The sequence below is a fragment of the Ixodes scapularis genome, unplaced genomic scaffold, assembly GCF_016920785.2.
Source record: "Ixodes scapularis isolate PalLabHiFi unplaced genomic scaffold, ASM1692078v2 PGA_scaffold5__190_contigs__length_132052651, whole genome shotgun sequence".
Lineage (NCBI taxonomy): Eukaryota > Metazoa > Arthropoda > Arachnida > Ixodida > Ixodidae > Ixodes > Ixodes scapularis.
This window is the reverse complement of record NW_024609880.1, coordinates 62,766,714-62,780,586: the sequence shown is the minus strand read 5'-3', so window position 1 is coordinate 62,780,586 and position 13,873 is coordinate 62,766,714. Positions and strand designations below refer to the sequence as shown.

Below are 13,873 nucleotides of genomic sequence, written 5' to 3'. Positions count from 1 at the left end.
AAATATACACCCGCTACCGTTGCAAGCGCTCACAAATTACAACAGAAGTCAAGAGCTCTGCTTTAAGATATCGGGAGCGTTTACTTTCCAGCAAAGAACGTGGAGGAGTCATTCGCTGCAGTTTATAGAAGGAGCTGGGCGAATGGCGGTGCTAAAATTTGTCTAGATAAAAAAAAAAAGAACAAAACAATCAGTTTATGTTGTGAGATTAAGCATTATGCCGCAGAATGTAGCGATAGGTTCTCTCAAATACTCTGCGGAAAAGTGGACGCTCCAGATTTCTAAGCGTAGAGATTATCATGACCTTATAGGCGCTTTAAAATTTCGCAAACATTGATGTTGCGGAAAATAAACAACAACGTTTAATTTCCTGATACGATTGTTTTCTCTTTATTCTTATTATTTAGTTCCGCCTGCATTTCTTTAGTTACTTTCACACGTAGCTTACGCCATGGAGAGCAGGAAACAACAAGTCCGCGTGTACGACTGTTGACCTTTCGCCGAAGAGTCTTTCTTACGTTTCTTTAGCGCGCGCACAACAGCCACGACAACGTTATTCTTTTTCGTAATTACACGTAACAGCTTATACTGGACGTATAACCTTTAAGGGATCATCTGCGCTTTAACATTAGAAAGGACATTTATGTGTATCTTTGTATTTTTTGTTATAGATATAAGTCTGTTCGTTCGCTTCAACATTGCTCGAGCTTACACCTCGCAGAAAAGATGATCGCGTTGCTTTGTGTGGTTGCGACTGCTCTCGCCTGTTGCGGTTCGCATGTCGAAGCAGGACCTACAGGTCAAACATATTCGTTGCTTTCCAGGCAAGACGAACCTGTTGATATGGCTAAACCAAAGAACAATTCAGGGAAAGTAAGTGCTTTGTTTTGTTGAAGTCTGTATAATTAGATAACGCGTGATAAAATCCGAGGAAACATTTAAAGGTTCCGATCGCAGAAGATAGGCGAACTTAACCGATGTAAAGAATATTTCTATGATTCTTCGAGGCAGCGGTTAACGTTTACGCAAGGTGTCGGGGAATCTGTTCGATAAGTTTATTTTTATTCATATATTTATTTCTATCTTTATATATACCTCGAGTACCCGTCTTTGAGCATTGAGTATAAACAGCGTGTATGCGATTTGGTGAGCGACGAGACAAGCAACGGCGACGCGCTTCGCTGTCGCTCGGTCAGTCGCGCGACTTGGCAAGCCGCATGAAAGCGACGGGAGCAAGCGACCAAGGCGATGACCGATGTTTTCTACAAATGCAAAAACCAAGAGACACGATGAACGACAGTGAGAAATCTCCGTCGCTCGTCACTGACTCTCGTCGCTGTCGCCGTCGCTTGTCTCGTCGCTCGCTAAATCGCTTGCATGCGGTCCAGCCTTTATACACAAGAGAAGTCTAAATACAGTTCCAAGAATTCCGTTGAAACATAACAGAAATAGCTAAAACAAAGCACGTGCAGGCACAGAATTGAGAAAAAATAACAAAATTACCGTTCTTATTACAACTCCTACCTTTATTTACATTGCATTATTCCAATTATGATGACGGCGACCGAGCACGAAACCTGCCGTGCAGTCTACGCATGGCCAGCCACGTATACTCCGATTCACATTAGGCCCCAGCGCAGCTCCAACGCCACGAATCAACCAATCAAGCAGTGCCAAAACTGCGTCGTCATGGCGCTCATCGCCTTTGGGGAATTGTAGGGAACCGTTTTCGCCCATACGATACGGTACGATGGGCCCTCCGGTACGAACTGCGCATGCGCAGAAGACTCGCGCATGCGCAGTTCGTACTGAAGAGTCCATCGTATACCGTAGGGGGTGTGCCCAAGAACGTTTCCCTAAAACTTTCTTTTGTGCGTTCGCTATCAACGTTAAACCACTCACGCACGCGTTGTGATCCTGTTTATTTTTTTTTTCTGTGTGCGTGATTGGTTTAATTGCGGTGATAGGAATCGCACAGCGACGACAATCGCGCCACGACGATTCTTTATTTTGTTTTGCGCTGTTTGGTTCATTGGCTTTATATTAGATCGTAAATCGTAGCGTTGAGTGCGCTTGGACTTGATCTGGAATGGAATATAGCTTCAGCCTTCCGAGCATTATACAGCCAGGTAAGATGGCCCATCGAGAACAACCTCAGCTGTGGACGCGTTCGCGGAGCAGGAAAACGCAATCCCTCGGAAAACGTCGTGGAGGTCGTTTGAGAGAAGGCGTCGACAAGAACTACGTCTGTATCCTCTTGTGCTCTCCACTGGCGTAATTACCCAGAACTAACTGTGAAGACTGCGACAGTGGTCAACGGACTAAAGGTTTTATTGCCCTTTTGGGGTCATATATCTAGTGCTCCCTTACAAAATTGATCAATGAGTTTCAATTGACTTTCTACTTACTGTGTTCCTATAGAGTCAATCGAAACTCAATATGAACTCAATGTCTAAGGAGTTTGATCATTAGAAACTCAATTTTGATCCTGTTGAATTTACTCATTAGGAATGCCATTGAGACTGATCATAAGAAACTCAATATCGATTCTATTGACTTTATCCACTAAGAATGCAATTGAGTTTGATCATTAGAAACTCAATATCAATTCTAATGATTTTACTCATTAGGGATGCCATAGAGTTTTATCATAAGAAAGTCAATATCGATTGTATTGAATTTACTCGTTAGGAATGCAATTGAGTTTGGCCATTAAGAACTCAATATCGATTCAATTGAATTTACTCATTAGGAAGGCAATTGAGTTTCGTCATAAGAAACTCAATATTGATTCTATAAAATGTACTCATTAGGAATGCAATTGAGTTTGGTCGTTTGTGGATTACTGCACCCGTGTGCACGGAACGATTATTGCTTGTACCAATGTTTTTCTATTAAGGGATAGAGTCCAATGACGTCGAAACACTGTTTATCATTTATGAGACTTCCAAGGAGGAAATAGCAAACTGGGAACCTTAGTAGATGCTGAGGTGGTCACCGGCCAAATGAATACCTTTCTTATGTGGGGTATATAAGGCGATGGGGTAGTCAAGGGGAGTACGATTAGTGGGTTGTGATTGCTTAGTTACAATGTTTGTGTTCGTTTCCTCTATGTGCTTTGTTTCCTTCGTGTTGCATGCTTTAAAGAATTATGAAAAATTCTCAACCAGAGCAATTTTTTTAAACGCAGTTGCTATAAATTCTATTGAAGCACGTTGCAAAAATTCAATTGAAAGTCAATTGAAATATTTTTATTAAAACTCAATAGCAAAAGTTCTATTGAAACACTATTGCCAAAATTCCATTGAAATGCAATTGCTGAAAATTCAATTAAGACTCAGTGGCCAATACCCTGGGACGGATCAATAGCGACTCAATAGAAAAAGTCAATTAAGTTTCATATGAGACTGAGCGCGGTCTATTGAGTGAGTCCTTTACACTTTCAATTGAAAGTCAATTTATTTTTTTGTAAGGGCTTCGGCGGCAAGAAAAAAAAAATGCGCGAAACGTTTGGCTCAAGGAACTCCTTTCTTGGCTTGATTGGACTGAACAAAGCATCGATGCTGAGCAGTGTACTTTACCTCCCACATCGAATGACAACATTATTTTTAGAGCGCAGCTTTTAGGCGCCCGTTTCCAGCTTTAGCGGCGTCGCCGTCGGCGTAACCGCGCGGTGCATTATGGGACGCGTGACGTCACTGGTGACGTCATCGGCATCGGCATCGTCACTGATGACGTCATCAGTGACGTCACTGCTCTCTACTTCGGCGTTAGAGAGAGTTGTAAACGGCTTTCATTTTTTTTTTTTTTTTTATCGGACGACAGGAGGTGTAAATATATCTGCCGGTAGAATCTGAAGAGTTCGCTGTCCAAAAGCCAACGGCCATTCCCTCTCTGCGAAGGCCAGATATTTTCTCGTTCAACGTTTAGTTTTGGAAACCGATCGTCCGTCAACCTACGGCGTGATGAAAGCGTAGCTGAAAGGAAAGGATGCACCCTCTTAAATGACACCAAAGATAATACCCTCCCGTGCAAACGAGAAGTAGTTATTTTCGCAAAGAAAAATAATTAAACATTAATTACTGGTAAGGATCTGCCTTCGTACGCCGGCGATCGACATTTTGAAAATTGCAGAATGATGACGCAGAGCTAGGGGACAGATGCTGAATGAACTTTCACATTTCTACGTGTGTTTCCTCCCTCCCCCCCCCCCCCCCCCCCCCCTTCCCCCGCTCCTTTTTTTTTCTTTTTTTTTTTTTTGCGGATGTTAGAGATGAACGGCCTCTGCCTTTGCGAAATGAATCGTGCACTTGAATATGATCCTAGTTCTGAGCCTCCGCTCTTGAATGATCTGTGCACTTTTGGCCAGCGCCTCGGTAGACGGCATCTGCAACACTTACGCTCGGTCGGCATCCCGTGCCATGACCACGGTGTAACTGTGAAGCTCTTTCTACAGTCAATGGCAGGAGGAGGACGGAAGGGAGGTCTTTCAGTTATTCCGCCTCCAATGCGGGCTTCCTACCTTCGATAATGCTTAGGCGTCTCGTGAGCCTCGAGCGTGCGCCTGCATCCGAAGCACGACGGAAAGCAACGAGCCCTTGCTGAAGGTCGTGTTTCATAAGCCGTTAGAATGTATTTGAATCATTAAAACTATAAATCCCATCATCCGAATTTTTTTTTTTTTTTTTTCAGTTAACGAGTTTTTAGTTCCGCTGAGCTGACCGAAGGCTTGTTCCGCTATTTGCGTTTTAGCACGACCGACTTTGTTTCGACCGCAATTGACTGCTCATGACGAGGTGGCTGCTACGGCAACGGCGAGGTCTGCGCAACGCGTCTTAGTGCATGGACCGTAAGGAGCGGTAACGCGGTCGGTCGCTCTGTTCTTAAGCCTAAATAGCTGAACCTGCCTTGAGAGTTTGAATATCGGCGCTTAAGTGTAAATATATATATTTTTTTAAGTTTGCTTTTATAATCTCATTGTTTCATTGCAGCTGTGGCTTAAACACGAGAAGTTTTATCTCCTGTATCGTTCTGAAAAAAATGATACTGAATTTGGAGGAGAAGCAAAATGTGTTCAAATGAAAGCCTTAAGATTTGAGCTACCGAGGAAGGAGTACCAGTGGAACACACCCGTTAAGGAACTGAAGGTCTGGAGTAGCGTTGGTTACCGAAATAACCGAACAGGTCAAATGTACGTATTCGTTTTTTTGTATCAGGTCTTAGAACAGATCTGTAGCGGTCGAAAGAAACTAAAACCTGGCGGCGCTTTCGTTTTGTGACACACAGATTTCACATTCCATCCATTTCGAAGTTCATGAATTTTCGTATGAATCTTCGATTTTCCTTCTGAGGATTTTATATAATCATAATGACGCAAAATATCAATAAATGAAGATTAAAATATAAATGATTCATTTATGAAAGATGTCCTTGATAAGTTTTTACGAAACCTTTCATAGATTGACCTTCGCACCACTAAAATAAAACGTAATAAAAAAAAAATCCCGCTTTTATTGACCTTTATCCTACATTTACTTCATTTATTCTCTCCCAGTCAAAGTAATGATTGAGTACTTTGAAGTAAAAGCTAGGTTTACAACATTAAGTTAGACCCGTTCGTGTTCCCTTTCCTGTTTTCTGGTAAGGCGCCGTTCAAAGTCTGCTACTTGTAAAGGTTTCAACCTATTTGTTAATATAAAATCCAGAGTATTCGCTCAGCTAGGAGAAATATTGCAAAACGTTCAATTATTTGAAGATTACCTCAGAAAGGTCATTTAATCAATTTTCGACCTTCGGAAACGGGTGAAAACAAAACTCATGAAGTAGAAGAAAGAAAACGTTGCTTTGAATTTAGTCAGCGCTGCGAGGTGAATAGCAGACTGCTCATCCAGTAACGGCAGTAAGTACGTCAGGAATTATTATGACGTCGCCTCCATAGATACGAACACGACTTGTAAAATGGTGTGTTATGTATTTTTAAGCAGGGTTCCACATATAAGATTTGTTTGCATACTTCCAGGGAAGTATTTACTGTCATGATCACCACGAAGAAATCGAACGAAAGCCTAAAATACGATGACATGTTTTCAATCGGAGAGGAGACTTATACACGTAAGCACATGTTGCGAACAACGAGCTCCCGTGTAAAGATGAAAGAACAAGCGTTATTCGCTAGCTAGTTATATAAGATGTTATTTTTTTAAGCTTAACAGGTTGTTTAAAAAAAACAAAAACCGTAAAAGCTACACTGATTCAACTTGTACGAGTAAGTTTTTTTTTTCTTTTTTCTTTTTTTAAGTAGACCGTACTCTGAGCTACGCTTTGCTAGCGGGGAGCTCGTGCCGTCACTTTGAAGCATGGATTGAGTACGCACCCGCTGAGCCCGCTCTCTGCAGCGTACGATCTGCTAAAACTCTTACATAGGGGGCTAATCGTAACGATCAGTCGGCTAGTTTCGTAAAATGTGGTAATTGACTTTTTAATCAGTGAAAATAGACATATGGTTTCAATGAGAAACATGCCGAGCATCGTCGAAAACCACTAGATCAGTAATTTATATAGAGACTTTGAGCGCATGAGAAGTGCAGTAGAGCGCTAAGGATACCACATGTGCAGCAAAAGCAAGGCTACCGGTGCGATAAGGCGCCCGCGCGATTTTTCCGTCTCTTATCATAGCCTCCAGCCTTGTAACTGTTGCACCAATGGCACCTTTGGCTACTACGCTTCTCACCCATCCAAAGTATTTCTAGAAATGATTAGAAATGATTGATCTAGAGGCTTTCGATGACGCTCGGCAAGTTTCTAATTAGAACCATATGTCTATTCTCAGAAATAAAAAAAAAAGTTAGGTAATTATTTGACTTACCGTCACGATCAGCCCCCTATATTGTGTGATCCCTTGGCCGTATAACTCACCTTCACCAACCGCATTAGTTTAGCTTTCGCGAATTTTATCAACACATTTTTTTTCCAACAAATTTCAACACCCTGCGTAAAACAATTGTACTGCGGACTGACAAAGCCTTTTCTTGATCGGGATCGAAACTGCATGCGATAGAAAGAGAAGTGAAAATACGTGTATATTCGTTATAAAGGGTAGAACTCATACCTTTCTAAAAAAAAAAAACAAAAAAACACAGACACAAAAATTAAAATTAAAGAAATTAATAGCCTGTAGTAAATCAAATCGATGTTACGCAATAAAAATGCCGTAACTAACGAATGAAGGCAAGTCTGCCCTTGTTTTTTCATGCGCGAAAAGATAACTTTTATGTTGGGTTGGCTAGGACAAAATACTAAACGAAGTAACTTGACATATTGCTGTTCAACTTAATACCTGACTTCTTCCAATTTAAATCATTTTAACAACTTATTTCAGATTATCTATATAAAGATTATGAGCTGCTTTTTACTGACTATAAAACGTGTTTCACCATATGGAGGCCTAGTGATGATGGTAAGCATAAATTCTCTTTTTAATATTTTTTTTAATTTTTTCATAAGTTAATTCTTTTAGTAGTTTTATTTTACAATTCTCACACATATATTATTAGTTGAGTGTTTTATTTTTTTTTGTCGTCTCGCTTGAATGAAAAGTGCCGAATAAATTTTAAATGCAATACGTAGAATTGAACGACGAACAAAAACCGACTGTTTGACGTACCTATCAGAATGTGGACGCTCTGTTGTTACTTGTTGTCGAGCATGACGTTGGACAGCCTGATTGAATGTTACATAATTCGACACGATACCCTAGTTCGTATCGAATCCCTAATTTATTTGCTGCAACTAGGTGTGCCTAGATTTGAGAGTGTTTCAAACTGCTAGACGGTAATCTTGTAAAGCATAGGCCGCATTTGCAATACCAGGTGCGAGGAGGTGACGAGATCATTGTTCATCGACAAGCATCTTTGCCTTTTCGCCCGCTGTCCATTTCTCGACGCGACAAAGCACGCATGCGCACATGTGACTAACTTGCGCGGGAAGCGTCCGTGATTAAACTGCAAGCACTCTCCATACCTTGACTTGCTGCCTCTTTTAAACTTAGGCTCTCCGGTTTGCCATCGCCCTTGGTAAAAAAGCGATACAGTAAAATTATACTTTGCAGTCTAAAAATATACATTTAATAGGAGAGCATACTGAAAGTTAACTCTAAGTAAACAGAGAGTGTGCAGAAAGTGTACTTGTGGGCAGTACCGAAATTACTTTGCAAATACAAAACTAGTGCATGTATTTCGGCATACTTGATCCGTATCAAATCTGTACTATAAATTCACAAAAAATGAACTATACTAGATATATTAATTTTACCGTAAGTTTATTTAAACTGTACGTAATATGTAACAAGAAGCTTCAGTAAGCTACTTTACAATTAATACAATACATATTGCGTCAAAAAGAAAATGCAAATCCTGTATTGGTGTTTTTTCTTTTGTTGAGCGGAAAAAAAGAATAGCTGGGCGAGGTGTGGGACGTCCCTAAGTATATCGAAAGTACTTAAGTGATTTTAGTCTTTTTTTGTAAAAAATGCAGTAGCGAAATATCACTTATTTAGCATAAACCATTATTTACTCAACATGCCCGTCTAGCATTTTGTTAGGACACCTGAAACTGGTTGAAGACACTTCACCCAGTGTATCAATATCCACCCATGGTCTCCGGTGTTATAATATAATGGTAATCCCATACACGTTTGCAAGTACGGCCTCAGGACTCCGCCATCTTGCACAATGGGGTGCGCTTGGGCGTGTCTTAATTCGATTAGAAATCATGGTGTAAGGTGCAAAAAACAACGGACACAAGAGAGAAATCAGACATACAAGCGCCGTAATCGGCGCCCTGAGGGCGTATACTGGCAAGCAGGGTGTCGAACCGGAACCGAACCGAACCGAAAACCGGAACAAAACCGTTATTTTAGCCGAACCGGAACTGAACCGAACCGAAATCTTCGCAGCCATCTTGGAACTGAACCGGAACCGAACCGAAAAAAAATTTCGGTTCGACACTCTGCTTGCAAGCGTGTATTCACCAGGTCGCCTGCACCATCACTGCATTACCTAGCGGCCTTTGGGGAAAAAATGCGCGCTCATGGCCTTCCGTTAAAGACAGCGATGGGGATATTACATCACTGAGACGATTGAAGGTTGGTGACTTAACAACATTGTCGCAGATTTTGTAAACGAAAACAGAAGGCAAAATGCACCGTGATTTAAATAAGTACTATACAGGTTTTTCGTGTTCCTGTATGATTAACATTAAAGACAGGATTCAAACACTCTTTTAGTGTGAAGTAAACTGTACACATGAACGGTGGGTCGCGCGTAATCGCACTTTCAAACGCTGTACCGGGCCTTCTTCACACAAAGATGACACCAAGCGGAGGAAGTTCGAAGTGCGATTGGCATCCGGATGATCAGCTGCGCTACCCCTCTCTTGCCTCTCCGCGACTCAAATTGATGAGTCACGGAGGAGAAAAGAGAAATACCGCGACTCCCCTTCCGGACGCCAACCCCACCTCGAGCTTTCGCCGCTGCACGAGGACTTGCGTTATACGCAGAACTCTTGAAAAGAAAAGTCCATAACTTGCTGTCGGCAACGGATAAAAAAAAAAAAGTGGGTTTACGTTAAGACTAAGATCACTGAGGCTTTCTTGTCGATATTGTCGACACCTCTAAACATTAGCTGTTCTTTTTTTTTTTTTTTTTTACCAATGATTGTGTGATTTGTTTACTGGTGCCCCCGGCACGCGTACTAAAGCTTTCTTTGGCAGTTTCCAGGCGGTTGTCTCCGTGTTAAGACCGAATTTAATTAATCTTGCTGCCTTTGAATGTAGCGACTTGTGATTTACTTTATAGGGAAGAGCTGACAGGGTGGAGTATAGAATCGTCGACCTCGGGCCTTTAAAGTACAGAACGCGACACTGTTAACGCGAACAATCGCGATTGCCATTTTATGCAGAATGTGTTCTATGGGTCATTTTCTATGAGATAACCGTCATGAAGGAGTGACACGATGGAAGGATTTTACAATCCAGTTTCCCTGCTAAATTTAGCAAGGAAATTTTGACGTCGCGACGACGTCCAACGTAAACTAAACGCCAGTTTCCCCCCCAAATTTAGCTGGAGAAATCAACGTCACGTGACCAATAAAATAATCATGCTTCTTCGCTATGCTGAACGAAAAAAAAATAAAAATAAGAATAATATTTTTAGAGGGGGAAAAATAATGAAGCTGTGGTTTGTGCGGGACACATTCTGTGGTCCCCGCAGTCTTCGTCAACATGTACGAACCTCTGTCATTTTTTTTTGTCTCTTATAAATGAAAGATTTTTATAAAGACGCACTGGTGTGGTTCAAAGTGTTCGTCGAAGGCACTGACCTAAGCGGTAAAATTTGACGCCCGCCATTTGACGTAAAAATGCCGAAGAGCGAAGCCGTCATATTCGTTCTATTAGTATCGCACAGAGTGCATCATGCGGTAGCGATTATTACCTAGATGCGCACCGATGCATAGGCCGTCCATATCGGAATTTACGGGACAGGGATTGGAAGTTCCAACCCTGCAGCGCGATGTTTCCCAAGATGTGCTTACAGAGCTGCGGTACTTTAACACACACGGCCGCCACCACGAGGGGCATTAGGTTAAGGAGGTGCGTTACCGTCGCTGGGACTTGGGAACACCCTGAGACTTAGTTAACGCACTTTCGACTTTGGTGGCGGGAGAGTAATTCCGCATACAGTCTAGCTTTACGCAGTTTCGGTACTACTTGACGGATGGCGCCAGTGGGCAAGTGTGTTCTATTGTCGTAAGAGATCACAGGCGGTCGCAGCGCACTAGGTCAGACTCAAACGCAAGTTCGTAAGACAGCCTTAAGCCGACAGATCGAAAAGTCATCTGAAAAACTGAGTAGGAGATAGTTTACTTTTTATTTTATTTTTTTTAAACGGGTTCATTCAGTGATGTGCACGTGATTAGTCTCCTGGTACCATCACTAATTACATAACAAATTTGTTTCAGTGTACATGGTGTGGATGATTGATAGGCGTAATATTACAGATATAAACCCACAGTGCGAAACTGCCTACCACGGCCCTGTCAATGAGTATGGCTGCACTGTGGTGAAACCCAAATATTATGTATACGATGAGAAGATATGCAGTTAAAAAGCCTGTCTTTTATATCTGCTTTTATGTTGAAATATACGGGTTTGCAACAAACGTCACATTGTGCCTGTATCAATAAATTCCATGAAAGCTTTACAGTAATAAAATAGCGAGTGTGCAATTCCTTCATCACGTCACTTACAAAAAAAAAAAAAGGCAAAACATTTTTGAGTTCTTTTTTTGCCTTGGAATATTTTTAGGGAGTGACCTCTTGTTGTTTTTTTTTTTTTCATATAAAATTCACTAGATTAAAAACTTAGGGTGTTTGCTCTTTGATAAAGTTCAACTGTGGTGTACAAATATATAAAATCTGGAATAAATACCATCACAAAAAAGCTGTCGTGTCCGTCTTGAATCAGCTTTAACTAAAACATGCGAAATACCACTATCCAGCTCTTTTAACTTATTTTTATTGGGATGCAACCAGTTGATTTGAATACTTTCTCTCTATACCAATTTTTAATAAAAATATCACAATGGCGGTGCTTACATGACAGTTTCTATGGGTCGACAATCGGCGAATGTGTTTGGCTTTTTAAGAATAATTATGTTCTTTTATTTTATGAATACTCTTTACAATAGCGATATTCGTTTTGTCTGACGACTCTATAGTGTGTCCCATGAAAGAGTATAAACGGACGATGAGAGGAAACATGAAAAGAAAAACACTACAAGACTGCATGCTTCAGACGAGAAACGGCAGGACGCGTACGCTTTATTTAAGCGATGTATTCCTTTTTCAAATGAGAATATCGCATGGCAAGAAACGTTTGTAACTTCTTTGGAAGCAGGCGAATAATGAAATGATATAAAAAGATTTATTTTGAGCGTGTCCGCTTAGCCTGACGGTACTTACCATAAAGGTTGTCGCACTGCCGTTGTTTCTTGGATGGCTGTGCAGATGCCATAGTTTCTTATTAAAGGTTGGATATTATAAAATTGGGAATTCGCTGCTACTCCTTCTCTTAACAATCCTTAAGTAGCTTTCATCCGACCGCCTCGTTACAACTGGAAACACGATTAGAACCCCAGCAGCCTTTATGATTTTCTTCTTCTGTTTTGAAACTTCCGAAACTAAGCGGCGAATCGAGGTGAGGTTTCTGATGGGAATGGCGTATCGTGTCTGGTCGCATGTGTGTAACCCATATGGGCTCTGGGTGGATATTCGGGTCCAGGACGGGGTGCTGGTGGAAATTCCATCATTAGCGTCGTTGGCGCTGCAACTGGGCAGCACGAAGGTATCGGGCCCCCCTCCCCCCCCCCCCCCCCCCCCACACACACACACACACACCAAATTTAAAAAAACACTTTCTGCGTTAACAGGACACCGTGTCATAAAGAATTTTTGTGTTGTGTGCTCCTTGTGACACCGGGAGCACCACAAGTTACAATTTCTTTAGATGTGGAGGCGTCATTGCAGCGCTGCACTAAGGTGATGCTTCTGGTAAAACTCCCTTTAGGGCTCGGTGGGCTTGACCACTGCCAACGTTACTAGAACACTCAGTTGGGAAGCTCGCCGTCGAAACTTGAGCCGCTGGCGTCCACCGAGACCGAGCTAAATGCGACAACAGCGCCACTCTTTGTCATTTGTCTGTACTGTGGTCACCTTGAGCTTTTAGAAAGCATGTTTTTGCGTAAAAACAAACGGAAAAGACTCTTTTTGTATGAAATTTATTGGAGTTTAGTACAAAATGATAGGCGCGTGATGTTTTTCAAATCTTTAGGTTGCAGGGTTTTGCGGAACAATTAATATTGTCTTTATACAACCATGCCTTTGCGGTGCTTTCAGGTAGCACGTCCCGACCTAGGTGCATTTTGACTTCGGTATATAGTAAGTCGCGGCGCGTCCGCTGGGGAGGCGGGGTGGCACCCCTGTAACCACTTCCGCTGTATCTGTTTCGGCTCCAAAATGGCCGATTAAAGCCAAAATAGAAGTAACGTACAGTTCCTCGAGTGGCCGCTGCGGGAGAAATGGCGGCGTTGTGTTCGTCATTAGCTCGGTTCTCGAGGACAGATCAGGGCCACTTTTTCCGATAAGTCTCTATGGCAGTATCCCAACCGAGTGTTTTAGTGACGCTGACCAATGCCAAGTAAGGAAGGACGCGCTGACTTGTACACAGCCCAGAACTTTAAAGTGTACTTTTTAGAGCACCCCGAGTATGCGTCACACTGCTAAACAAACAACAAATAAAAAGGCCAGTTTATGGAGAAAAGACGAATGGAACATGTTCCGTCTTTCGGTTTTACGTCAAATGCACTGCTTTCGTCCACAAACGGGAACTGTACTGTAAAAACGCAAATTAGCTATTTAGGTAACGAGCGTTAATTTCCCCCACTGTTGGAGCTAACACCGTTACAAGTTACGACCTTACTGATAACGCGTTCGTTTTTTTTTTTTTTTTTGCTAGCTTACTAAGGTACTCGTTAGAATCCCAAATGACTAACGAGTAGAGTAATGTCGTTATTATTTTACGGTATCTCCTTTCAAATTACGTTACCCTTACTAGAATGGAAAGTTGGGCGAGTTGGTATGAATCCATTTTGAAAAACAGCACGAATAACACAAGGACTCTTGTCTGTGTTATTCGAGCTGTTTTTCAAAATGGTTACGTTACCCGTTACACTATCAGAAAAAAAAAAAAGGATATATTCTGACACCCCTTGACCCATATAGGACACCCCAAAACTTCAGTTCGACGTACACTGCTGAC

General features: G+C 41.8%; 1 protein-coding gene across 1 annotated transcript; it reads left to right on the top strand.

The window, feature by feature from the left end:
* Positions 1 to 726: 726 nt before the first annotated feature.
* Positions 727 to 11,285, top strand: LOC115311449. The gene is made up of 5 exons (XM_040206146.1): positions 727 to 873; positions 4,992 to 5,191; positions 6,020 to 6,111; positions 7,379 to 7,456; positions 11,017 to 11,285. The coding sequence occupies exons 1-5, from the start codon at positions 727 to 729 to the stop codon at positions 11,160 to 11,162; spliced, it is 663 nt and encodes a 220-aa protein (XP_040062080.1). The 3' UTR covers positions 11,163 to 11,285.
* The last annotated feature ends 2,588 nt before the right edge of the window (positions 11,286 to 13,873 follow it).